We start from the raw sequence: 27,528 nt of genomic DNA on the forward strand, positions 1-27,528 counted from the left end.
GTATAAGGTTAATGAACTTAACATAAATATAATAGCACTCCTGTTCAGTTTGGTATGAGCTCAGGTGATCAGTGTGCCAGTTAATCAATACAGATGTTAGATATAAATTACAGATGTGGCACCAAGTAGTTATAAAACACTAACATCACTACTTTTTAAATGTATGTAAATGAAGCCTAAATTCAGGGATAATGGGAAAAGTTTTAAGATATATACGTATGTTTAATCCTTAATCTACAGTTGTATCATGGGAAACGTGGAAAGTCAGAATGGGGAAAGTGGTTTCTATGGCAATGCGACGGGACATCTCTCCCGCAAGCACACGTCCAGGTCACTCCGTCTCTCCAGCAAGCAGCCAATCACCCGCCGTTCCCGGCACTCTTCTTCAGTGAAACAGGAACACAGAAACTCTGATGCCTCAACTCGCTCTTCCAGCACCCCTAGCATTCCACAATCCTTAGCAGAGAATGGACTGGAACCTTTCAATGCAACAGATGCGTTTGGAGAGTTTGGCATCAACCCTCACTGGACACAGCGCGTCGCTATGACAATGAGGCCAGAGTCCTATCAACACGATGACGACCCCTTGGCCACACCAACTCCTGAAACCTCAGAGGCGGACACTATCGCTCATGATGGAGGAGAGGACTCCATGGGGGAGGGGGAGGGAGATGTTGTTGGTGAGGAAAGGTACCTCCAGCGAATGACTGAGGGTCCGCGGGAGGGAGGGAGCTTTAAAAAGAAGAGGTCCAAGTCAGCGGACATGTGGAGAGAAGACAGCCTGGAGTTCTCTCTGTCTGACCTGAGCCAGGAGCATCTGACCAGCACTGAGGAGATAATAGATGGAGGAGAAGAAGAGGAGGAGGAGCAGTTCACATGCCCCAGAGGCAATGCAGGTCAGGACACACTCACACGTACAAATGCAGTCTATTATCCCACAGAATACATATGAATACAAATTAATGGTGATGACTGATGGTTGAGAAACATGTTTGATGTATATCTGTGCATGTGTGCAGGGGTGTTAGCTTGATTTGATTCATGAAAAAAAAATCTACTGATTGAGGATTAGCTGTCATCCACTAGTTACATTAGTTTAGTTGATCACAGGCTTGTTAGATTAACTGGCACTGTGCAGGAACTGCTGGAGTTCAGGGCGACAGCAGGCGGTAGCTGGTAACTTAACCACACACACACACACGCACGTACGCACGCATGCACGCACACACGCACGCACGCACACACACATACACACACACACACACACACACACACACACACACACACACACACACACACACACACACACACAGTATTGTATAAAGTACTTGAAAGCAATACTTAAAAGTACAAGTATCTTACCAGAAAATGACTTTGGTAGAAGTTAAAGTCTCCTTTTTAGAATATTACTTGAGTAAAAAGTATCTGATATTTACAGTACTTAAGTATCAAAATTATTTTCTGATATTAAATGTACTTAAGTATTAGAGGTAAATGTAAAAAAAACTTTGATAATGAACTTATGGCCAAAGGTGTGTAACGTTATCTTCATCACCACTGTCGTCAGGGTGGTCATCATCTGTTACCATGGCGGCAGAGCCTGCACCAGGTGCTTCCATGACACTATCAGTCATTATGCTTCCTCCTCTTCTTCTTAAGTTTTGGCCTATGTTTTTATTTTTGCCGCTTGGCAACAAACAAGCATTAGGTCACCAACTGGAATGGAGGGTGCATTATCTTGGCAATTTAGGAGCAATGATTCACCAATCCTGCTTTTTTCCAGTGTTACAAATGTCTTCTGATTTTATTTTGTAGTAACGAGTAACTAAGATGCTTAGGGGAAATGTAGTGGAGTAAAAGTGTTTCCGGAGTACAGATACATGAAAATTCTACTTAAGTACAGTAACAAAGTATTTGTACTTTGTTACATTACAACACTGCACACACACACACACACACACACACACACACACACACACACACACACACACACACACACACACACACACACACACACACACACACACACACACACACACACACACACACACACACACACACACACACACACACACACACTGCCCTGCAATAACTAACTGTGGATATTCCAGGGTCAGCTGAAAGGGCATCGTCTTTGGACCATCTGTGCAGCCAGCAGAGTCCTGGCCTCAGGGGGCAGAGGAACCGCTACGCTAAAAACCGGAGAGAAGCCCAGTGCCATGAGGATGGCGAAGGGGAGGAGGGGTTGATGTCTCCAACCGAGGAGGATGGTGGCGGCTATGGAGCATTCACGCTCCCCTGCCGACGCTCCCACTGCCTGTCAGAGGGCTTGGCAGGGCTCGGCATGCCTGCTGCACCATGCCCTGCTTTCCAGGGACGTCGAGCACAAACTACTCAGGTTAGATCACATTTTATGAATATATATGGACAAATATACAAAGCAGACAAAACATGAATTAGGTTAAGGCTCCTTTCTGTACTTTTCTGTTGTATTCTGTCTCTTCTGTCTCTCGTTTCTGTAATGAAGACCTCTAAACGTAGAATGATGGAGGACTTTGTTTACCAGTAGTACCCAGGAAGTTCAGGGGGTTCACAGACATGACAGACGACAGTTGTATGTGTGCACGTTATGTATACACATCCATATATGTGTGTATATTTGTGTAGTGAGGAAAGGGATTACATGGCGTCATATACAAACTTGCTGTGGGGCTACTAGTCCAAAGCTGGCCTGGTTTCTCCATTCCCCTTTCAGAAATGAAAGCATTAAAGCGTAATATCTTTCATGTCCCATTCACAAACCACACACCACTACTCACATGCATAAACATGCGATATATGATCTTACAAAAGCAGATTCACCCAGACGATAAAAAAGGAAGCAAACTCACTGTAATGTATCACCAAAAAGCCAATTAATAAAATGGATAATGGATAAAACTAAACTACATCTGTAAAATAAAGAATTATCGTGTGCTTTCTGTAATTTTCAGTGATAAAACAAGTTGCCAAATAAGAAGGAAGTGCTAAAATAGCAAAGCAGGCTTTTCATTCAACTCTTTCCCAGAACCCCCAAGCACCGTTGGATAACGGAGCACCCTAAGTGCTTATTACTAATTAATCTAGCCAGGCTTAAGGGTTTGTTTGACCGGATATAAATAGACAGACATCACAGCAAAACAAAGAGAAAAATAACAGAGGGAGAGAGAAAAGTGTGAAAGCACAGATAACCTCTTGCTTAAAGTGAAAAGCTTTTTTTGTTGCAGAAATGCATGGAAGAATATGTGCACAAACACAAATTCTGATGCACCAAGGCACCCAACCACAAATACATACATACACAAACAAAAAAGGGGGTGTGTGTGTGTGTGTGTGTGTGTGTGTGTGTGTGTGTGGGCTAGTGTATTCTGATTACACGGTTACTTTCAGATTACTTTGCCACAGTTGTAAATTGTCCTTCTGTGAATCTGCATGATTTTTGTGAGTGAGCATGTGTGTGTGTGTGCTTTTGGCTATAAAATGTATTAGTTTCTGTATTTACAATATTAGGTAAATAAATAAAAGTAAATCACTTCTGTTTCTACTGTGTTTTTCTGTCTGGCAGGACATCTCTGGTGTTTTGGGCGAGGGAAGTGAATATGGCGACAGTGGTATCGATGGCGTCGCCACAGAGATAGACCGAGATGGAGAGTTGGTGTCACGCCGCTGTAAGACCATGTCAGCCTCTTTCTCAGTATACTCGGCTGCTGAGAGCAGTGTTTTCAACGGGAGCGACAGCGGGAGCAGCAGTGCAGGAGGAGGAGAAGGACGTAGCAGCGAGGGAGGCAGGGGAGGAGTGTATGAGAATTTCCGGAAGGAGCTGGACAATCAAGCCTGGGTTAGTTACTTTGTGCGTGTGTGTCTGTGTTATACAGGTATTACAGTAATGATAAATACAACGTGTTTTTTGTCTTTCAATTTTTCCATTGTTCTCTCATCAGACACGTCAGGGTAGGGACTGCACGGAGGAGGCTAGCTCCGCTGTGAGTGATGAGCAGAGCAGTGGCACACTCAGTTGTGCATATCCATCGGACACTCAGATTGGCTGTGCACAAGGCATAGTCAGGAAAGCAGGGGCTCTGGCTGTGAAGAACTTCTTGGTCCATAAGAAAAACAAGAAGGTGGAACCTGCAACAAGGCGCAAGTGGAAACACTACTGGGTCTCTCTGAAAGGTGAGCATATATTAGGGCATAGACCCTCATACTTTTATGTTTAAAGTGCACATATTATGCTTTTTGGCTTTTCCCCTTTCCTTTATTGTGTTATATATCTTTTAGTGCATGTTATAGGTTTACAAAGTGAAAAAGCCCAAAGCCCACCCCAAAGGGACTTACCATCTTCCAGAGAATACGCTGTTCACAAACTGCTCCAAGCAGCTCTAATATAGTTCAGTCTTTACTTTCGTGACGAACGTGCGTCACTTTGTAACACACGTTATAATGCTCGCCTAGCTGCTAGCATGGCACTCCCTCATACTCTGCAACTGACTAGCTAGCAGTACTTACTGCGCATGCGCAACTCCCAACAAAGATGGTACAGAAGTGAGATGTCTCACTCTGTAGACAAAACAGAAAGCTCAACACACAGGGTGAAAAGAGGAGCTGCAGCATTTGGCAGTACAACAAATATATGGTGTTTTCTGAAAATTAAACCACATAAACCTATTTGGTAAAACCTCTAAATACAATTATGAACCTGAAAATAAGCATAATATGAGCACTTTAAGATATTTTTGTTTACCTGTGTTTGATTTAAAACAGAATTGTGCAGCCATAATGTCACCTTCAGAGAAACATCTTAACTGTTTAATCTCCCACTCTCTCTCCCCTATTAGACTGTAATCACATCAGTCTTTACACAGTTGATGCCCTTGGTTGTCACCTCTACTGTCCTCACCCACCCTTTTCTGTGTGGCCTTAAATTTTTTTCTCACAATTTAATTTTACGCTGACGTCCGTGTCGATTCCAATCTCATCCTTGTAAAATGAATAAAATACAGCAGCTGCATTCCAGCCTGCCTCCTGTCCTCCTATCCAACACCCTAAATAAATATCAAATTGTCTCATAGTATTCCTCCTGACCTCATGTTATACGAACAACCATGGTTTTAATTTTTGTTTAATTATCTTGCTTAAATACCAATGCTGGATTAAATACAATATTGGTATATAAGGGAAATATTTAGTTTTTTTTAGTTTTTGATGTATTTTTTGTACACTTTAGATTTGTATATCATTGCAACTAAGTGATGAAAAACCTTGTTTTCCTACACTCAAAAAAAGTACAAAACAGTACCTTTTAAAGAACAAAAGCTTGTCACTGGGCTGGTACCCTCAAAGGTACACTGGTGTACCTTTAGTCAGAGGAACAAAATTATACCTTACTTGTTTGTACCTTCTAAAGGGTCAATATTATACCTTTGAGGATCAATAATGTACCTTAAACAAAGGTACAACAAAGTACCTCTGGAAAACTTACAATTTTGGATTCAATAAAATGAAATAAAATGGCAAATACAGTACTTAATGGCACATCAGTAAGAACATTTTCTGTCTTTTTTTTCTCTCCATCTTTTTCTTCTGTGTTCTTCAAGGCTGCACTCTTTTCCTGTACGAGTCAGACGGTCGTTCTGGGATCGACCATAACAGCGTTCCCAAACATGCTTTGTGGGTGGAGAACAGCATTGTCCAGGCCGTACCTGAACACCCCAAGAAAGACTTTGTCTTCTGCCTCAGCAACTCAGTGGGAGACGCTTTCCTCTTCCAGGTGAGAGACACAGTGCACCTTCTTACAAAAACAAGGGGGGGAAGGGAAGTATTTTACTCAAACATACAGTTAAGGCTGAAACAAGTCAACTTTTTTCAAGTCAACTTTTCATAGTCAAAAATAGGTTTTCAGTTCAGCCTGCATGTGTGTGCGTGTGTGTGTGTGTGTGTGTGTGTGTGTGTGTGTATGTGTGTGCATGTGTGTGCATGTGTGTGCGGGTGTGTGGTACACAAGTACATGACATTTAGCCATGTGTGGGCGATAAGCCAGTCCAGTGTCCATGTGTTTGTTTTATGTCTGACATGTTTAAAGGCCACACTGTCATACTGTGACAGTGAGCCACCATGGTGACCATTGTGTAAAATTAAAATGTGTCTATTTATATGCATGGCAGCTGTCCACAGTGACATTCAATCAGTGAATAGGAAGATAAGTATTACATGATGATGAGATTCCATTATTCTTCAATTATATTTTGCTGTCAATTTCTTGATTTCTTTTCCCTTCGACTTATTCTTCAGAGATATCACCCATTCTTTTTCCCTTTTTCCCTCTCCTGTCAGACGTCAGGGCAGACAGAACTGGAGAACTGGATCACGGCGATCCACTCTGCATGCGCTGCTGCTCTGGCTCGGCAACACCACAGGGAGGATACAGTGCGACTGCTGCGAACCGAGATCCGCAAGCTGGAGCAGAAGATCGACATGGACGAGAAGATGAAGAAGATGGGAGACATGCAGCTGTCGACCGTCACTGACGCCAAGAAGAGGAAAACCATACTGGAGCAGGTATGGAGCAGGGACGGAAGGAGGCAAAAGGGAGTTATGAGTCAGGAACTCTGAAATTACTCAAATAGATTAAAGCTGCTGTTCATACAGTAACAGGTCAAGAACAGAGAAATCACTCTCAGAGTGAAAAGGCCTTTTCATATTATCATACTGCATATGAGTTACTTTATGTCCATGTGATGCTGATATAACCAGTTTTGTGATCTCACATGTTGAGCACCCAACTGAGTGCCTTTAACATCCAGTTGAGTTGAGTGAAAACACCTCAGGGTCTATACAGATGCACATGTTTGTTGCTTTAAACTGCACTGATGCTCTCACACACTGAAATCTCGGCACTAAATCATCTTTACTGGCTGCATGGCGTCATCCAGACAAAATGTTCTTAAGGAGTACTTGCAACAGCAGATGTGTTCAAACATTCTGACGGGTGCTCATTTATAAACACATTCAAGTGCAGCAGAATGCAGAATATTCATAACACATGTGGAAACACATGCAATGCATACTATTAGCCGGCAGGTGAGCCTGAAATCTCTTGCTAATTCTTCCATCTTCAATAGCTGTTTTGAAACGAGTCACAGCTGGAATTTCAAGGCTATTCTAGGATCACATCTTTTCACTTTCAGTGGAACATTGCGTGTGTTGCTTTATTCTTACTCCATGCATGTCTTGATTTGCTGCTGAATTTTACATTGCATGTAAACATTGCAAGAAAGTTTAAGAATGTGCCCTCAAACAATAGGGCTCCTTGCGGGAGCAAGCCTCTCTGTCTGTGTATGTGTGTGGCATTTTGTTGATAGTCCATCCATCCATCTTCATCCGCTTATCCGGGGTCGGGTCGCGGGGTAGCAGCTCCAGCAGGGGGACCCCAAACTTCCCTTTCCCCGGGCCACATTAACCAGCTCCGACTGGGGGATCCCGAGGCGTTCCCAGGCCAGGTTAGGAGATATAATCCCTCCACCTAGTCCTGGGTCTCCCCCGAGGCCTCCTCCCAGCTGGACGTGCCTGGAACACCTCCCTAGGGAGGCGCCCAGGGGGCATCCTTACCAGATGCCCGAACCACCTCAACTGGCTCCTTTCGACGCAGCTGAGCAGCGGCTCTACTCCGAGCTCCTCACGGATAACTGAGCTTCTCACCCTATCTCTAAGGGAGACGCCAGCTACCCTCCTGAGGAAACCCATTTCGGCCGCTTGTACCCTGGATCTTGTTCTTTCGGTCATGACCCAGCCTTCATGACCATAGGTGAGGGTAGGAACAAAAACTGACCGGTAGATTGAGAGCTTTGCCTTCTGGCTCAGCTCTCTTTTCGTCACAACGGTGCGATAAATTGAATGTAATACCGCACCTGCTGTGCCGATTCTCCGACCAATCTCCCGCTCCATTGTCCCCTCACTCGCGAACAAGACCCCCAAGGTACTTGAACTCCTTCACTTGGGGTAAGGACTCATTCCCTACCTGGAGAAGGCACTCCATCGGTTTCCTGCTGAGAACCATGGCCTCCGATTTAGAGGTGCTGATCCTCATCCCAGCCGCTTCACACTCGGCTGCGAACCGATCCAGTGAGTGCTGAAGGTCACAGGCCGATGATGCCATCAGGACCACATCATCTGCAAAAAGCAGCGATGAGATCCCCAGCCCACCGAACTGCAACCCCTCTCCACCCCGACTACGCCTCGATATCCTGTCCATAAATACTACAAACAGGATTGGTGACAAAGCGCAGCCCTGGCGGAGGCCAACTCTCACCTGAAACGAGTCCGACTTACTGCCGAGAACCCGGACACAGCTCTCGCTTTGGTCGTACAGAGATTGGATGGCCCTGAGAAGGGACCCCCTCACCCCTGTACTCCCGCAGCACCTCCCAAAGTATCTCCCGGGGCACCCGGTCATACGCCTTCTCCAGATCCACAAAACACATGTAGACTGGTTGGGCATACTCCCAGGCTCCCTCCAGGATCCTTGCAGAGTAAAGATCTGGTCCGTTGTTCCACGACCAGGGACGGAATCCGCATTGTTCCTCTTCAACCTGAGATTCGACTATCGACCGAACCCTCCTTTCCAGCACCTTGGAGTAGACTTTACCGGGAGGCTGAGAAGTGTGATACCCCTGTAATTGGCACACACCCTCTGGTCCCCCTTTTTAAAAAGGGAACCACCACCCCGGTCTGCCACTCCTTAGGCACCGTCCCAGACTTCCACGCAATGTTGAAGAGGCGTGTCAACCAAGACAACCCCTCCACACCCAGAGCTTTAAGCATTTCTGGACGGATCTCATCAATTCCTGGGGCTTTGCCACTGTGGAGTTGTTTAACTACCTCAGCAACCTCCACCAGGGAAATTGATGCCAATCCCCCCTCATCCTCCAGCTCTGCCTCTACCATAGAGGGCGTATTAGTCGGATTTAGGAGTTCCTCAAAGTGCTCCTTCCACCGCCCTATTACCTCCTCAGTTGAGGTCAACAGCGTCCCATCCTTACTGTACACAGCTTGGATGGTTCCCCGCTCCTCCTCCTGAGGTGGCGAACGGTTTTTCAGAAGCACCTTGGTGCCGACCGAAAAGTCCTTCTCCATGTCTTCTCCGAACTTCTCCCACACACACTGCTTTGCCTCTTTCACGGCAGAGGCTGCAGCCCTTCGGGCCCTTCGGTACCTTGCAACTGCCTCCGGAGTCGTCTGGGATAACATATCCCGGAAAGACTCCTTCTTCAGTCGGACGGCTTCCCTGACCACCGGTGTCCACCACGGTGTTCGTGGGTTACCGCCCCTTGAGGCACCTAAGACCCTAAGACCACAGCTCCTCACCGCAGCTTCAGCAATGGAAACTTTGAACATCGTCCACTCAGGTTCAATGCCCCCAGCCTCCACAGGGATGCACTGAAAAGCTCCGCCGGAGGTGTGAGTTGAAAGTCTGTCGGACAGGGGCCTCCTCCAGACGTTCCCAATTTACCCGTCTTCCCCACCCCTGACCCAACTCACCACCAGATGGTGATCGGTTGACAGCTCCGCCCCTCTCTTCACCCGAGTGTCCAAAACATATGGCCTCAGATCAGATGAAACGATTATAAAATCGATCATTGACCTTTGGCCTAGGGTGCTCTGGTACCTAGTACACTTATGAGCATCCCTATGTTCGAACATGGTGTTCAGTTATAGACAATCCATGACTAGCACAGAAGTCCAACAACAAACAACCACTCTGGTTTAGATCAGGGAGGCCGTTCCTCCCAATCACGCCTCTCCATGTGTCTCCATCATTACCCACGTGCGCGTTGAAGTCCCCCCCAGCAGAACTATGGAGTCCCGACTGGAGCCCCATGCAGGACTCCACTCAAGGTCTCCAAGAAGGCCGAATACTCTGAACTCTTGTTTGGTGCATATGCACAAACAACAGTCAGAGTTTTTCCCTCCACAACCCGCAGGCGTAGGGGAGGCGACCCTCTCGTCCCACCGGGTTAAACTCCAACGTAGCGGCGCTCAGCCGGGGGCTTGTGAGTATCCCCACACCCGCCCGGCGCCTCACACCCTGGGCAACTCCGGAGAAGAAAAGAGTCCAACCCCTATCCAGGAGTATGGTTCCAGAACCAAGACTGTGCGTAGAGGTAAGCCCCCACCAGATCTAACCGGTAGCGCTCCACCTCCCGCACAAGTTCCGGCTCCTTCCCCCACAGAGAGGTGACATTCCACGTCCCCCAGAGCCAGCCTCTGCTGCCCGGGTCTGGTCCGTCGAGGCCCCTGACCTTCACTGCCACTGACTGATAGTCAATAAAGGAAAATAATATAACATAAAAAGCATCAGGAAGTGGTTAACCTCAACCATGCACAACACATCCCATTTCTGAGAAAACACTGGGATTTTGATTGCCTACTATAAAGGCACATTAACCAAAATTGTGGGCTCTAAGAAGTGAAAAAGCCTTAACCTGACCTTTGTCTGTCTGACTGTTTCAAGATGGATATCTGGAACCACATTAATCTACAAAATGAGTTTACATAAATAGACAAGCCTGTGATCTACGTTGAATTAAAGACTCAAAGAGCAGTTGTGTTAAGTCCTTGAACAAATAGGGGAAGGCAGGAACCAGTGCAAATTACATCTAGATTGTGTTTCATTGCGAGTGTGTGTGTGTGTGTGTGTGTGTGTTTGTGTATGTGTGTGTGAGTGAGTGTGTGTGTGTGTGTGTGTGTGTGTGTGTGTGTGTGTGTGTGTGTGTGTCTGTGTTCCACCTCCCACGGCCCACCCTGTGATACATTGCACATAGCACAGCAGGTCGGCAACTGGTGGGGGTTGTGTTGGTGAGTAATACCTCTCCACAGGGGTTTCAGCACTACCACATCTCACTCCTCCTGAAATGACTAAATAACCATCTAACAATAATGTGTATATATATATATATATATATATATATATATATATATATATATATATATATATATATATATATATATATATATATATATCAGTGGCCAAATCTGGAGCAGTTCCATAGATAAATCTGGATCTAATCAACAAAGTTAGCTAATCTTGCATAATCACAAATCCACCCCTTTAACTTTTTACTCATCTTTCCCTTTGTTAGATCTTCCTGTGGGAGCAGAACTTGGAGCGGTTTCACATGGATCTGTTCCGCTGTCGGTGCTACCTGGCCAGTCTGCAGGGCGGCGAACCCCCCAACCCCAAACGCCTGCTGGGCTTCGCCTCGCGTCCCACCAAGCTGGCCATGGGACGACTGGGCATCTTCTCTGTCTCTTCCTTCCATGCACTGGTATGAAAAATCCATCCACTCACATTCATGCACACACGTTTTTTAGTACTCGTGTGTGGCTATTCATTCTTACTGTTTTCCTCAATTGCTGTAATTTGACTCTTAAAGCCTAATCAGGGCTCCTTAATGCAAAACACAAATTCTGTCCCACGTGTCTCGACATGTCCTAGTAAGCATTGCGTGAGAGGCTCCAAACTGCTGCCCCTTAAAACGAGCCCAGCATGTAGAGTGGGTTTGTTTATCTGGTTGTTAGAGTGAGCATCTTGTCACATACGCCCAATAAAATAATTTCTGTTTTCGTAAACAAATCCGCAAACTAATAGACATTGCATGTAGCCTTAGGTTAAAACAGACTACAACTTAACCATGGTTAATTAGGAGCAAGCAGAAAAGGTTAAGGCTAAATGATGAACATCCCTACATTAGCTTTGCTCACTAGCTGACTATATTAGACTTTTTTAGGAAGTCTAACAGTTTAGAGATTCTTAGTATTTCCAAGTGGAGCTAGTCCACACCTCAATAAACTGCCCAAATGTTGCAAAATTCAATACACTTAACTTAACATTTGAAGTAATTAATTGACTTTTTCTTCATATTGTCATTGGTTGTTACATTGGGCCAGCCCTGAAGAAATGTTGAAGCCCTCAGTACAGAGTTTTCATTTGAAGCAATCCACAGTAAAGCTCACTGCAATGGTGACATAATTGGCCTATTTTGAGTCTCTGCCTCATCGCTGAATTATTTCTGTTGTATTTGACCCTAACAGTGTGTAGTAAAATATATTTTTTTAATTTACTCTGTGGGAAAATCAGTTTACTCTCATAAATGCTGTTCTCAGTTGTGACTCCTGACAGAGGAAATAAATGATATGGCATTAATTAAAATTTCAATTTAAAACTCATATTTAACCCGATTCTAAACTAGCCTTTTAAGAAAATGAGGACCAAACGAAATTGTCCTCACTTTAGAGTTTTGCGCTTTTTTATTCTTTCATGGATATTGTGTTCCCTGTAAGGAAGCTAGGTGCATGCTTGCATTTACATACCTGCACAAACAGTCTTCACCTTACACATTCAGATCATTCTCGTCATAAACTGTCCTGTTTACTGCTTTAGCTGTGGCTAAAAGCCAAGTCATTAGCTCAGAGCTCTGAACCGTGCTCTCGTTGTCACCTTGAGCACTCCAAGAATGTACAGAATGGAACGCCACCATAGATGGAATGATCTATATATGCGGCCGTGCGGTCTGCCAAATATCATTCAGGGAACAAAGCAGAGCAGAGAAAATAAGGTGGAAGCGATATCTCTATAGGCCAATTTCATACAATCAGGCCATCGGATAAACCAAACACACACACACACACACACACACACACACACACACACACACACACACACACACATACACACACTGGTGGATCAATACAACGCTGTTAGTAAGCTGCCATCCCTGAGGCACTTTCCCACTAACAGACTTAACACTCTGCTCTGTTGACCCCCTTTTCCTTTTACTGCCTACACCCTCACTTCCTTTGTCTCGCTCTCTCTGTCTCTCCTTCATATCCGCCTCATTTTCTTCACCCTTTCCTCTTCTCTCACACCATCTCAGTTTTTCTCCATCTTCTTTTTCTCTAAGTTCATTATCACATCTCTTTTTCCAGATTTAAAATGTCATTTTTGCATTAGTCAAATACTGCTATAAATGGGCACTATATACTTTATTATATAAACTAAATGAAAATTAAATACATTAACAAAATAAAGAATAGAACTTATTCTTTTTTAATTTAAAATTTAAATAAATCAATTCATAATGCCTTTATGAATTGATGGTTGTTTTTCCACAGTCACAAAAGGAACAACTAAATATATATTTTTTTACGTTCTTCAGTAATTCCTTTTACGCATCGGAGTGGTTATTATCTGTAGCCAACAGGGACAAAGTAATAAAATAGGCCGTAAAAAGGCCTCTTGCATGCAGCTTACATAAGACGAGTCTTGAAGACAGTTTGACCTATTATGTTTGAAGTGTGTGTGTGTATCCTGAGCAGTGACTGGTGAGGAGACCAATAAGCACATACCCACACAAGTACTATATGTGCACATACAGTACATACATACATACATACATACATACATACAGTATCTCACAAAAGTGAGTACACCCCTCACATTTTAGTAAATATTTCATTATATCTTTTAATGGTACAACACTGAAGAAATTACACTTTGCTACAATGTAAAGTATTAAGTGTACAGGTTGTATAACAGTGTAAATGTGCCCTTGGTCTTTGGAATTAAAATAGCCCCACATCATCACATACCCTTCACCATACCTAGAGATTGGCATGGTTTTATTTCAGTTAGCCTAATAGCTGGTTTGATTTGCATTGAGAGATGATTTTATGGAAAGTACCCCATGCCAATCTCTAGGTATGGTGAAGGGTATGTGATGATGTGGGGCTATTTTAATTCCAAAGACCAAGGGAACTTTATCAGGATGCATAGTATCCTGGATCCATGAAATAACTGGCCTTTAAAAATAAAAATCTGCCTGCCTCTATGGGAATTTAACATAGGGGTGTACTGACTTTTGTTGCCAGCGGTTTAGACATTAATGGCTGTGTGTTGAGTTATTTTGAGGGGACAGCACATTTACACTGTTATACAAGCTGTACACTTAATACTTTACATTGTAGCAAAGTGTAATTTCTTCAGTGTTGTCCCATTAAAATATATAATGAAATATTTACTAAAATGTGAGGGGTGTACTCACTTTTGTGAGATACTGTACATACATACATACATACATACATGGGAATAAGAGCTGCTCATAGCCCAGTAGTTCAATGTGAATTAACCCAGAAATGCCAAGAATGGTTTCTCTTTGAATGTGTAGTGGGTCACTGAAGGAGATGAGAGGTTGAGTGTGTTCAGCATGTACCATTAGTATATACTGTACAGCTACAAATGTGTGTTTTATATGTTGGTGTGTTTACATGCCTGTGTATGTATGTATATGTATGAATGAAAGAAGTGACTCATAGAACAAACACAGACAACCACTCCTGTCAGTGTACAGTATACATACGTAGTCCCCCAGTATTTTTTCTTAGTCCGTTTATTTAAACAGCAGCTCAACACTTCAATAAAACCAAAGCATAAGAAGGAGATTAGTATCAAATATCCTCGTCATATTATATACAATTGTTCAGTTATGAGAAATGCGTTCCTGAATATTTCACAAACTGTGAATCTGAGTTATTTTAAAGTACTTCAGAAATGACATATACCACATATACACATACTCCACGCAAAACGTTTTGTGCATTGCATTCTTGTCTCTCAAATGCTTAATAGATACTGGATTTGACAAGCTGTGTAGGCAATGCCATGCTAGACTCTAAACCCTTTTGTAGATAGCAGGTCATTTAGATGTAAAATAAGTAAAGCTTAGATACAGATATGGATACGTGGATTGTAAGTGGATTATTGTAACTGTATACAATTTAATCTTTATCTACAAAGGAAATACATACAAGTCCAAGTAAAACCTTTATGTCTTTCAATGTAAAATAATGTTAAAATAACAATTTGTATAGACTGTCATACAACTCTATAATTAAGGTTCAAATTCCATTGCATTCATGTTTTCTGTAATTATCACTGTCACAGGTGTCAGCCCGTACAGAAAGCAGCATCAGGAAGCGGAACCAGGCCATGCCTCGTACCTTCAGTAAACGTCGTAGCCGTTTCTCCTCCCTCTGGGGTCTGGACACCACCTCAAAGAGGAAGTCCAAGGGACATCCTTCAATCAACCAGGTTTCCATAGTGACACATCTATACTACAAGCTTTTGATTGGGTATTTGAAATGGTAAAACTGTAAGATGGTAATAAACATAAACATAATGCAGATAAATTGGATACATGTTTAGTGTTGTTGAGATGTTGAGATTGGCTTCTTGTAGAGTTGTACATGTAATTACTGTTGTGAATGTGATATATTTGAATGCAATTGCAATATACGGTTCTCTGTGTGTTTGCAGGTGTTTGTTGATGGGATGGAGCCAGTGAAAAAGCCATTGGAGCGCATGTTTGAAGACTCTGCCAGTGAGAAATCTGTAAGAGTTCAGCAATGTTTACTAGTCAAAAGATCCAACACAACACAAATGTCCCTTTATATTAAGGACCATAATAGAATTGCATCTCTCTTGCCATTTTAGATGTGTGTTATTTTATATATGTCCTGTTTTAATGTTGACCAAGATTAACTAAAATTTGGAAAAGGTTTGCTGTTGAAAATTAGAGGTAAGAGTTGATTGCAAGTAGGCCCAAACTTTGTCCATTTCCATTGTGGTAACTGTTCATGTCTATACAGTAATACTCTTCAGAAGGCTAAACACTAAGTTCCTCCCCCCTTTCCTAGTTTGACATTCACTACAGAGAAACAGATCTCATGTAGCTGTAGGCTAATTCCTTGTCATTGTTTGCCTTTCGCAAAAGCCGACATTAAAGTCACTGGGGCATCTGATGAACCTTTGTACTTGTATAATGGGTACAGGCTTCAGACCCTGAGGCCAGCAACATCGCTAGATTTTCTACCTCTATTCACATTACTGAGATCCTTTGGTGCTCTGGCTCTTCATTTGGTGGGTTATCTGGGGGAAGCACAAAATCCCTGCACCCTTCTGCATCAATGAGCATTTCTTTGAGGTCATTTTCAAGCACTTTAATGTTTTCAGACATCCACTTCTCTCCTAGCTGAAGAGTTTAGGGAGAAATTTGTAGACTATAAAACTTTAAAAGCTGCATGGCTCGTCTTTCCTCAGTGTTATCAGATGATTCTTGAGTTTATTTGTGGTAGATAAACAACCCGTTTCATCTTCTCCAGCTGTGCCTCCTCCTGTACCACTCAACAAATGATTTACTTTATCAGACTGTGCTGGACTTTTTTTCTTACTACTGACCACTATAGCCATAAATAATGCCATTCTTCTTCTTCTTTACCACACTGTTTTCAAATCAGTGTTGACAGATTCCCATTTATTCTTTTAGTATGCTCCAGGCAATTCCAACTCTATCAGCATCATTGGCTATCAACTGGAGGGATATTTCTGTCTGCTAATTCCTCTGAGACAAATTTGATCTGATATGTTCAGATCATTAGCTTTCTGATGTTTCAACAAATTATGCAGACATTTGCTACCAAAGGACCTGGCAGTTTCACACCATCTGGGCTGTTGTGTATCTGTCATATTGACCACAATTTACAGACAATTGAAAATAATTAATAATATTGTCTGAGAGAAAAATAGATTATCCAAGGCTACCATTGAATTGTAGGTTTCCAGGAGTACCATATCACAGGCTGGTAAATGGTTAAATTTATATGAACTGTAAGAAAAAAAGTCCAATTACTCATGGGTTGTGCAAGGACAAGCAAGCCAGCTCCATATTTTATGAGAACTGGTAGAATGCAGCAGAGATGAGGGAGGGAAGACGGGCCTCTGTCTGAACTCAGTAGAGGGAAGAAAACTCTGCAGCACTTACCCACTCTGACCGTGAAGGCCCCCAGTGGCATCATAGGAGATTGATTTCCTTCCACCCACGTCCAGCTTCAGCTGGCAGGGTATGGGATGACAGTGAAGAAATGCATAGAAGTAACATGCTTTAGTTGGTTGTACATAGTGCTGGAAATGCTGCATCAGTAGAAATGAGTATCTCCAGGAAAATTACTGTAGCTAGTTCCAAATGTTCACATCTGATGGGCTTGTCCCAATTATCTGTTTGTTCTGAGGAATCCCTCTGATGGAGAAAAAAGGGAATGTGAGAGAGAAAGAGAGTTTAGTGTGCTGCCTAGGACCCCCGCCCCCCAGCAGTGGCATCCTACATGGGCCAGGAGGAGAGCCAGATGGTGCCGAGCAGGGCTGGGGAGTTCAGGGAGTTGGGGGAGGTACTAGTTATGGGCCCCCCGGTCTGTTGTCTGTCTGAGAAAATGTGTGTGTGTGTGTGTGTGTGTGTGTGTGTGTGTATTTTGTTTGTGCAAGCGAACATTTGTATGTGTGTTTGTTTGTGCATACAAAAATGTGCTTTTGCATATAGTTTGCTCCTTCTGTTTTGTTGTCTGTCTCACTTTCACTCTAACCGACACATACGTAGACACACACACACACACACACACACACACACACACACACACACACACACACACACACACACACACACACACACACACACATACAGATACAGATAGCTCATTTAAACAGGGACCACCGGGCCATATTGTTAACAGTCAGCAGATTGTATGGTGTGAATGAAAGATGGGCAGGAGGGAGATGATGCAGTGATGTGCAAATAGAGGGGAAGGGCCACCAGAAGGAGAGTCAATCATTAGTGTGAGGGCAATGAGAGGAATGAAAGAATAAACGAGTTTGTGGATGCTGTTACTTGATAGGAGGAGATAAAGTATCAGTGACAGACAGTGGGAGGTCGAATAGGAGACACAAGCAGGACAGAATCAGAGGAGAGAGGCCGACATGGCTGCCACACTGTCAGAGGTCAGACTGATGGGCTTAAAGGTTACGGACTATGCTTTGAACAGAATGCACACACATATGTAACACATACCCATGCAGGGAGACAATTGCATCAAGAGGCTCTTATCACCACAAATGAATTAGATTTTGTAAATCTCTTGCTGCTTTCAGGCCACCGCCAGTTTCCATTATATTAGTCTAATCAATGTAAGCAAATCTGTTTGATGGGGGAATAATGATGAATTAGGAGGATTACTACATGATTTTAGCAATTGCAATTATGGATAATAGAATATGTTTTTCTCATTCTTCACTCAGCAGAACTGAACTAGAACAACTGAAAGGTTTTCATGATACCATTGAATTTATTATGGGTTGCCTTCTGTTTTCACTGAGCACAGAGGCTACTCAAAGATGCATTAACTGTGTGTGTGTGTGTGTGTGTGTGTGTGTGTGTGTGTGTGTGTGTGTGTGTGTGTGTGTGTGTGTGTGTGTGTGTGTGTGTGTGTGTGTGTGTGTGTGTGTGTGTGTGTTGCATTTTCAGAAGGAGAGAGAGGGCTCGGTGAAAAGTCTTCCTCAGCAAAATGTAGACAGTGACATTTGGGTTCCTGATTACCTGACTCCCTCCTGGGTATGTCTGCCAAACAATCAGCCTGTCCTGGCCATTATACAGCCCGGTGAGACAGCGCTGGAAGTCCTTAGCACCATCTGCAAGGTGGGCCATTACTGGTTAGCAGTGCAAATGTTGAAGTGCACCTGTACACTAAATTGTGTATAAGGGTGATAATTACAGACCAAACGTTATGCAACCATTTGGAGTGACAGGTGATTTTTGCTTTAGTAGGTCATTGCTTTGTTGCACATCAGCCTGCACTTACACATAAATACTCCAACAAAACTGCTAACAGTCGATAGCTGTTAAGCGTGCAGATAATTCATTTTAACAGGTTTGTCAAACATGCAATCTTGAGGAATGAGTCTCATAAAACTGCACACAGCTCTGTCAATGGGAATTTAGAATACAATAAGTGGTTACATATGGATAATAACATTTTACAATTTCTGTCTGTCTGTTGACAGCTAAAGGCACGCAAATGTAAAAGTCAACTTATAAATTCTTCTTGTCTTCTTGAATGTAAATCTGAATATAAATCTGAGAGTAGCTGAGATTGAAACTGTCTCTGGTACTTCTGGGGAGGCCAAAAAGTGAACACTGTCACCTGTGCACTTAGACTGACAGTGTCACAGATCTTTTCTTGCAATTTGCACTGCATATTACGGTTTCAAACAGTCTTGTCAGTTTACTTGCACTCCATCTCCTCTTCTCCTTAATTGGTCTCAGCCAGAGACAAACTAGAATAATGATGCCTAATGATACTGTACATATACGTTCCACATACGGGTCTGTTGAAACACGTGTAAAACATTGACGTGTATCTGGATGTTTGTGTACATAAATGCTATAAACATGTCACAAGGAACTGGAGCATCTAATTCATGGCCCTGTGTGTTACATGCATGCAGATATATACATTGTGGATTATATACATGATTGGATATATATATATATATATATATATATATATATATATATATATATATATATATATAATATATTAAATCGCAGGAAGAATAAACCACAAATAATTAGAGTGATTATGTCTTATTTTGAAAAGAAGAATGCTTGCTTATAATTGCCTATTTTAGGAGTTTCCTCCACTAACAGTAAATTGTATTTTTCTTCATTGCCCTCCTGTCTTGTTGCCTCCAGACCCATAAAATAGACCCCTCTGGCCACTACCTGCGTTTGAAGATGTGGCTTGACAACCAAATGCTCTTCTATGTTCCCAAACTTGAAGAGGACATCTCTGATCTGGTGAGGAAACGCACACTGAAGCATAGTCATAATAACCTGTGATGTCAAGGCGTGAAACTACAATATTTTCATGACACACCCATATAATATACAGTAATGAAAGATTAAGAATTATAATTTAGAATTATGTCACTGTATGCGTCATCGAAAGTTTCAGTTTGTATTTGTTTTGCATTACAGTCTCAGCATAGACACAATGTCCCATTTTGATTTTGTGGTCTTCACCTTATGGCCACTACTTTTTGTTTCATTCCAGGCAGATCTGAATGCAAGCTTGTGCATATTTTATGACTTGGACAGATTTAATTTGCAATGCATACAAAATTCCCAGGATGCAAAAGAAGCACCATTGCGTATGCTATAAATTATGCAAAATAGCATTCCGAGTGTATTATGGGCACTGGTATTCACATAAACAATCACTCTCATTGAAAAAGACCACCTCCACATTATTCAGCCGCTGTAAACACCAAAATGAATTCTCTATGTGACAGTGCTTTGTAGGTGATACACTGAACTCTCTCTCAAAGCAAAGTCATTGTATAACTCACTCTTTTTCCTCAAGAGGTCCTTTATCTCCCTTCTTTGATCAGTGACTCATTTCAACCTCTTTTATCCTTAGTCTATGATATTACATTATTATTTCTCCACAGTGAAGCACATTACACACTGCAGACTTCTGTCCCCTTCTGTTGCTTCATACACACAGCTGTGTCTATGCTCTCGTCCGCTGTGAGGTCAAGCCCTTGTATGAGCACCCACTCACTTTTCAGACTTGACCAGGATTTTAACCCCACAACCTTCACATGCGGTTGCTCTGTTGAGGAGAGTGAATAATACATGAATCAATCCATTCTTTATTAAGAGCAATAGCATGACGTTGACCTTCTCCATCCAACAACAATGCTATCCTTCAATTACTTGCCAATTAAATAGCATTTTCTTGTGTTTGCAGCTCTACAAAGAGATTGAGGTTTGCCCCAAAGCTACCAAGGTGATCCGGTTTGACAAAGCCGAGTCCTGCACCATTGGATATGGTATACTTGTCTTTGACAATACCCCTTTTTGAACCCTTTCCTGTCATTCTCTTAATTCTGTATCAAATTGATTTGATTTCCTAATATAGTCATGCTTTCTTCAAATGACTAAAGGGGGATGGCCCAGTGTCAGTGTATTTTGTCTTAATCTAATCCCCCAGTAGTTTTGAGGCAGCAGTGCACACTGTCAAATTCAGATATGTTGGAGGACTGAAAGAATTAGTGACTGAATCCCATTCTGTGTCTTATTATCTCTGTCTATAGGTTTTTCTGTGGCGGTTATAGATGAGGATGGAATACAGCAGCTCCATATTACTGAAGTGAAAGCAGAGGGACTGGCCTCAGCTAAAGGTATACATTTCTTTTTTATTAACAAGCAAACATGAAGTGTGGAGTGTACTGTTCTTTCAGTGTCCTGAGAGTTGATATTCAGGGATTAAAGACAAAACAAAACAAAAGATCCAGGACAATTACCATAGTTGAATATGAGTGCAGTAACAACAGGGGTTATGTAAAGGGTATGTGGTATGCTGGCTGAATATTTCTCTCTTGAGCTGACATTGCACACTCAACACCCATACACTTGACCTGAGAAACACCTGATCCAACATGATGTCTTATCAGTGCAGCTTTGTGTGACAGTATTGCATCAGCTACTGAGCCAACATAGCTGCATCTATTTTGTTTGTTTGTTTGCTTGTTTGTTTGAGAGAGCCTTGTGGCTTAGGACAGAGTAGAGAAGAGATTAAGAAAAATGTCTTGTCAGGAAAAGTGTTGGGTCGCAGGTAGATGTCAAAGGAAAGAGGGGAACGCTACACAGTAATTACTCTGATGCAGTCTTTTCTATTTTGGCTCATCTTGCCTTTTTCAGGATTCACAAGGCAATCATCAATAACTTATAAATGGAGTCTGTAGAGAGGTCATTCACAGTCAAGAAAGGCCTCCAACATCAGTATTCCCACATGATATGAACCTGAAAATCCAAAATAGAAAGCAGCTTGCATCAATATGTCTAAAAATGAATCACCTGTCCTACACACTATATTTGTCAGACTGATGAGTACTGGTTTTTATTCTGAAAAAGGGCATGATGTGCCTAAAAAATAAAATAAAAATATTGCATAGGAGCTATGAATCTGTGGCATTCTTCTCCTTCCTGAGAGCAAAGAAGAAAAACAGCTTTCCTTTGTCTGCATCTGACTGCCGGGTCTCGAGATCAACCCCCATTCACTAGTTCCTATCTTTTAACAGAGCCAGGGAGACCTAATGGGTTTGAGAAGCACACGGCCGCTCTGTAGATACAACACTAATATATAGAAAATACCATGCCCCACTATTGTGCCCCAGGGTTAGACCAAGGTTACTCAAGTGTGAGATTGTGTCCTCCAGTGCATTAGCAATCTAAAAAGCTGCTAGCTTAGCAGACTGCCAGCAAACAAAGGATACAGCTGTAGTGACTCTCCCCCTCTATAGGCGAGTAGAGATGGATAAAGCACCCAACAACACAATGCATATTTTTTTGTAAGATTACACTATATTTTGCTGAATCACAGAAAAAGTATGTCAGCCACAACATTAGTAGGTCCATGTGTCCGCTGGGATAAGCCTGTGTACGTGCAATGCATTTACTAAGAGTGAGGAGATTGAATGAGGAGTGAAAGAAATCACGCTTCAATTTCTGCAGGGTATACGCAGAAACCAGGCCATCACTGGACAAGGAGCCCCAAAGGGTCGTTTCTCTCTCTCTTACTGTAATCCCCACTCCTCCTCCCCCTACAGAAGCCCACACACTGACACATACACAGCCAAACACACATACACACTCAGCAGTAAATGGCCAGAGGGGTTAACTCACTCTGTCCAATAAAGACTCTGCTACAGCTGACATTTCACATCCCAGACAACTAGGTCATAACTTAGGGCTAAATGTGTGCCTTGTGTGTCTATATATGTAACTGTGTGTGCCTGCATATGTCTGTAGCATTCAATGCATTACAAAAGCCATATCACAGAATGTCTGCTGTTTTTTATTACAGTAGACAATATAAAATGAGACTGAAGAAAGGATAGCAAGCAAACGTGCTGATGTGTGACTGTGTCAACAGGACCAAAACCCTTTGTCTTACTTAATTCTGCAGTAAGGGCAGACAAGACTGCTGTCAGATCTCCTAAACAGCTGTCACAACCAATCAGGTTTATTGGTGGAGGTTGTCTCCTAATTGGTCAGCTGATTGAGTACTAATTCTCAATTAGCAGAGCTGGGCACAGGTGGTCAAGGGGAGGGGTAAGAGAAAAAAGCCTCAAACTGAAGCTGTGTTCCAGTGAAGGCCATGGATTATTTTTCATATACTACCACAAAGACGATACACCTGATGACAGGACAGGAATAGACAAGCATTGCAGCACTCTCCGTCTTAAAGCCATCCATGCTTGTTAGATCAGCATTTGCCCCAAGCGAACTTGCATAGAAGGATGCATTTTTAATGTATTGGAAGACATTAGAGTCCCAACATGTCTGATTAGCCACAGAGCTGCTGTTGAGGAGTATGGCACTAAAGTCTTGTTTTTGTAGACCATTTGTACACATTAGCACTCTTGAGTTGATGGCCCACAGAAAAGCTACTGTGTTGGATGGTGCTGTGTTATTTACAGATAATCCTTTAACTTACTGTGCGTTGCTTTTATATTACTGTCAGCTTTTTCTGTTGCAATGTATTTCTCTCCAAAATGTAGCCACTTTAAAGGATTGGATTGCTGGTTTTCAGCAATAAAGCAGCCACCTGTAAAAGTCTAATTATCTCACTTTGTTTTGTCCTTGCTTTCTCCACCAGGTTTGAAAGCAGAGGATGAGATTCTCTTGCTAAATGGTAAACCTGCATCTGCCCTCCAAATGGATGATATGAGGGCTGCATTTCTAAACCAAGCGTTGACCTTAAGCGTCAGCACCCTGCCCCTGCTGGACCCTCGAGTGCTGTGCTCCCTTCCACCCCGGCGCTCCGATGGGGAGCAGGGCCCGGCCACGGACATCTTCTCCCAGAGCCAAGGTAAAAGATTCCTGTTCCACATAAACAAAGTTGTGGATGCATGGGATAAGTTGTTGTCATTATTTGGATTTTGAACAATGGCACGTTTTATTAGGTGATGTGTACAAACGGTGTCCTCTAGTGACAAATTTAGTGAGCTTCTTTTTCAGTTTCAAAATTATAACTTCAGTTTGTTGAGGGCCGGGGGTGTCACAGGAATCGGTCCAATCACAATCTAAGGTGCATCATGCTGTTATGTAACATTTTGTTTCTGTTCAGTTAATATCATATCAGGGTTATCCATACTAATGTATTCTATATCTATAGCTTGACAGAATGTTAGAAATATAGCTTAAAGTGATCTGTGAAATCTTTTAAAACCAAAACAAACCTACCCTTTTAGATCATGGAATTTAAAATTGCAGTGCTTCTTTTGTCCTTTTAGTTTATATTCATGTTTCTTGTCTTGTACCATCATACATCCTATAAATCCCCAACTTTGTGTGGAGAAAGAAGGGAGAATGCAGATGGTGGTTTTTGGTTTGTAAGCAAAGGGTGAATAGGGCGATCTGCTAATTATGCATGGATGCTGTCTGATAACCAACCTGCAGGCAGCCACCATCTTTCCTCTGGCCTGCTCTTTTTATCCGTGCAAGGGCACCGTTTGTATTCCTTTTTATAAATTGGGTCTTGCAGTGCACTGGCTGACAAGCTGGCATTGTTTATGCAGGGACTCGGAGCACTATGAATATTAATATGAATCCTTAAGCAGTGTGGAGCTGTCATCGTGTAGGATATGCCATACGCAAAGGGTCAGACCGAGTAAAAACACTTCAACAGCCAGATGGAGGTTATCAATGACATCATGCTTAGGAGCAGTCGAGGATACACAAGCCCTTCAAAACAGAGGAAATAAATTTGAAATTTCTCATAATACGGATGGAATAATAGAGATAATACAGTGATATCCTAATAAGAAACACTAAGGGTTAAAGGGATGTTTTTAATACCATCACTATCACGTAACTTAAAACAATAGGATGATGCTGTTAAATTTTATTTGTAAAGGTGGAGAAAGCAATGTTTGAGGGAGTAGGGATTCCTACTTACAGTACAGGTTACTTTACAATACAAGTAATATTGTGCATGAATCTAGGATAATAAGGAGCCCCAAAACACTCATATTATCTTAAACACCATTAAAGGAAGTGCAGATTATTAAATCCATAAGAACAGGTTGAGACGTGGATTTTACTAAATGGGCTGTAACTGAGCATGACAGAAGTTCCTGATATTTGGGTACACACAGCATTTAAATATACACTTTGTCCTTTGTCTCTGTCTGTAGAGGACATCCTGGATGATGTGCCGGGGTTGACGGCGGAGAGCCCAGATGAGAGTTTGGAGGAAGGTTCTCGGCTGACCCTGCAGAGTCCCGGAGATTATCAGGAAGACAAAACCTGCATGGGGACTGGACAGAAGGTATGATATGGCATGCAAAGACACAACTTAGATATTTATACACATTAAGACAAACATGCACATACACGCAACAGAGCATTAACAGTCTAGTTTTATAAAGAATGGAGTTTCATACACACCATGTCTCACTGTTTTAAATCTCAGATCTGTCAGGGGAAAAAAAAGCACTGAGCAACAATCTAAAACATTCTGGATGTACGTCTGAACAAATACTGAGAGTCCATGTGTTTATGATTAAATAAAAACCGTCTGGCAGGTCTTATCTAAAATATTTCTTCACCCGTGTCAGGTGCTTTTTGTATGTGTAACATGTAGCCAGAAAGCTGGCAAGAAGTTCAGAGGCTTTTTTCTCATGTGATAATTGTGACCTTTACACAAAGGCTGGTTTGGGGCTGAAAGATCTGAGACGAGAAAACACAAGTGTGTAAGTGGTCTGACACGCACGCACAGCCATTGCACCATATTTCACACATTCATAACGGTTTAAGTTGCTTTTTTAGTAAATTCAAGCCTGACTCGATGATTCATTCATGCACTACATTTGTAATTTTTGTTGAGACCTGTAACATACTGTAATCTTTATCACATTCTTGCATAAATAACAGATTATTTTTATACAGTGCTGACAATATATTACATGACTACTTTGTGGTGTGTTGAAAAGCTATAGTGTCAGACCCAGCACATGAACAGATGTTCTCTGGAGCACAGAGATTGAGATAGACAGGTGAGTGTAAGAGTGAGTGAACAGCATCACTGTCTAATTAAGATTATGTCTAGTCTGATCAGTGATTGTTGGGACACGCTATGTGCCAGCCGGTTTCCCTTGGATACGGTTGTCACTTCCATTACCATGGCAATGTTTGATAACCAGTAACCACTGGAAACATTTTTTTTTTTCAGACATGAACAAAAGATGAGGAAAGGGAAGGGACAGCGCTGTGTTCTCTCTTGGATATGTGTCAGTGAGCTTCAGTCTCGAGGGCGAACTAATGGGTGAGGTCAGAGTCGGCTCCAGTCCAGTGCTGGTTCTGTGACTCCAATGTGCCATTATTTGTCGGAAGCAAAGTATGAGAAGATGAGAGAAATACCGACAGGGTTGCCAGGATGGCTAGATAGCTGGATAGGGACTAGAGGCTTGCTTAAGTCTCATTTGGAGCACTTAATGTGGGGAAAACATCCAGCAATTCAAAACTTGTTAAACTTAAACAAAAGAATTTGAACCTCCGCACTGCTCCTAATTAACATTTTAAAAGTTTTTTTTAAAGTTTCTACATGCAAGAAGAAATCCATTTAAATCTATTCTTACAAGTGAAACAAACAAAATGCAGCATGTCATTTTACATTAACACTTTTTTTATATTAACACCCTTTTTGATAGTGTGCAGTTTAATCATTTTAATGTTGAAAAGATTATGCAGCGTCAGAGTAGCTGTATGTTTTGTACAGTCAAGGAAGCTAATTGTAGCATCTTATTACCATTAAACAAGGGCACATTTGTATATGCAAATTAAGTAAAAAACAGGCTTCAAGTCTTCAGTTAGCATGAAATGAATACAATATGTTTGTTATACTAGATCCCACATGTGATACAGTGTAGTCTCTTTGGAGACAATAATGAAGGCTTGGGAAAGGGATATTGCTTACCCCTGTCTGTAATGTTGTCCCTTGGTGTTCAATGCTTAGTCATGTGCTTTTTGGTTTATTATCAGATTCTGTTCAACATAAATAGAGAAGGAAAAACCAAGCCTTGCAGGCAAGGCAATACAGGGCAAAACGGTACATCAGAACAGTGCAACAGTATTAACAAAGCTCTGGAAATGAATGATCTTCATTCTCACCTTTCAGTCTCTCACCTCCTGCTCCAGTTTAACATGTGCTGTTTGGTTTATCTCCTAATTTCCATCTGCTGTCTGTTTTGGCCTCCTTTTTTTTTAATCCTTTTCCTCTACCCTTCTTTTGGTTTAGTTGATTGCTGTATTGTCATACATTTTGTTTATATATTTTGTCGCCATTATTGAGAGCAACAATGTGACCATGTCCTGTGTCAGACGTGACATCTCAGTGTTTTTCTTTGTTTGATCATCCTGTCTCATTATCTTTGTTTTGAACGCTTTTTCTTTTCTCCTGTCCTTCCAGTTTCCTTGTGACTTCCTGTCCTTGTTTACCCTCCTCCTTCTCACTAACCCCCCGCTGCTCTTTCTTACCATAAAC

The 27,528-nt window shown here is 42.2% G+C and overlaps 1 protein-coding gene across 2 annotated transcripts in view; it reads left to right on the forward strand.

The window, feature by feature from the left end:
* The window catches only part of tiam1a (TIAM Rac1 associated GEF 1a), a 62,160-nt gene that overhangs the window by 19,205 nt on the left and 15,427 nt on the right, over positions 1-27,528 (forward strand). Inside the window, exons 3-17 of one of the 2 annotated variants that reach the window (XM_078265472.1) lie at positions 241-896; positions 2,112-2,398; positions 3,605-3,877; positions 3,981-4,212; positions 5,634-5,806; positions 6,370-6,594; positions 11,175-11,360; positions 15,035-15,181; positions 15,407-15,481; positions 18,441-18,611; positions 19,668-19,772; positions 20,728-20,809; positions 21,074-21,160; positions 23,641-23,853; positions 25,181-25,314. In XM_078265472.1, the coding sequence (XP_078121598.1) occupies positions 241-896; positions 2,112-2,398; positions 3,605-3,877; positions 3,981-4,212; positions 5,634-5,806; positions 6,370-6,594; positions 11,175-11,360; positions 15,035-15,181; positions 15,407-15,481; positions 18,441-18,611; positions 19,668-19,772; positions 20,728-20,809; positions 21,074-21,160; positions 23,641-23,853; positions 25,181-25,314 (3,046 nt within the window). Of the gene's footprint in view, positions 1-240; positions 897-2,111; positions 2,399-3,604; positions 3,878-3,980; positions 4,213-5,633; positions 5,807-6,369; positions 6,595-11,174; positions 11,361-15,034; positions 15,182-15,406; positions 15,482-18,440; positions 18,612-19,667; positions 19,773-20,727; positions 20,810-21,073; positions 21,161-23,640; positions 23,854-25,180; positions 25,315-26,247; positions 26,311-27,528 lie in introns of those variants that run through there. The other variant, XM_078265476.1, reaches the window with a different exon arrangement.

Source organism: Sander vitreus, chromosome 13, assembly GCF_031162955.1.
Source record: "Sander vitreus isolate 19-12246 chromosome 13, sanVit1, whole genome shotgun sequence".
NCBI lineage: Eukaryota > Metazoa > Chordata > Actinopteri > Perciformes > Percidae > Sander > Sander vitreus.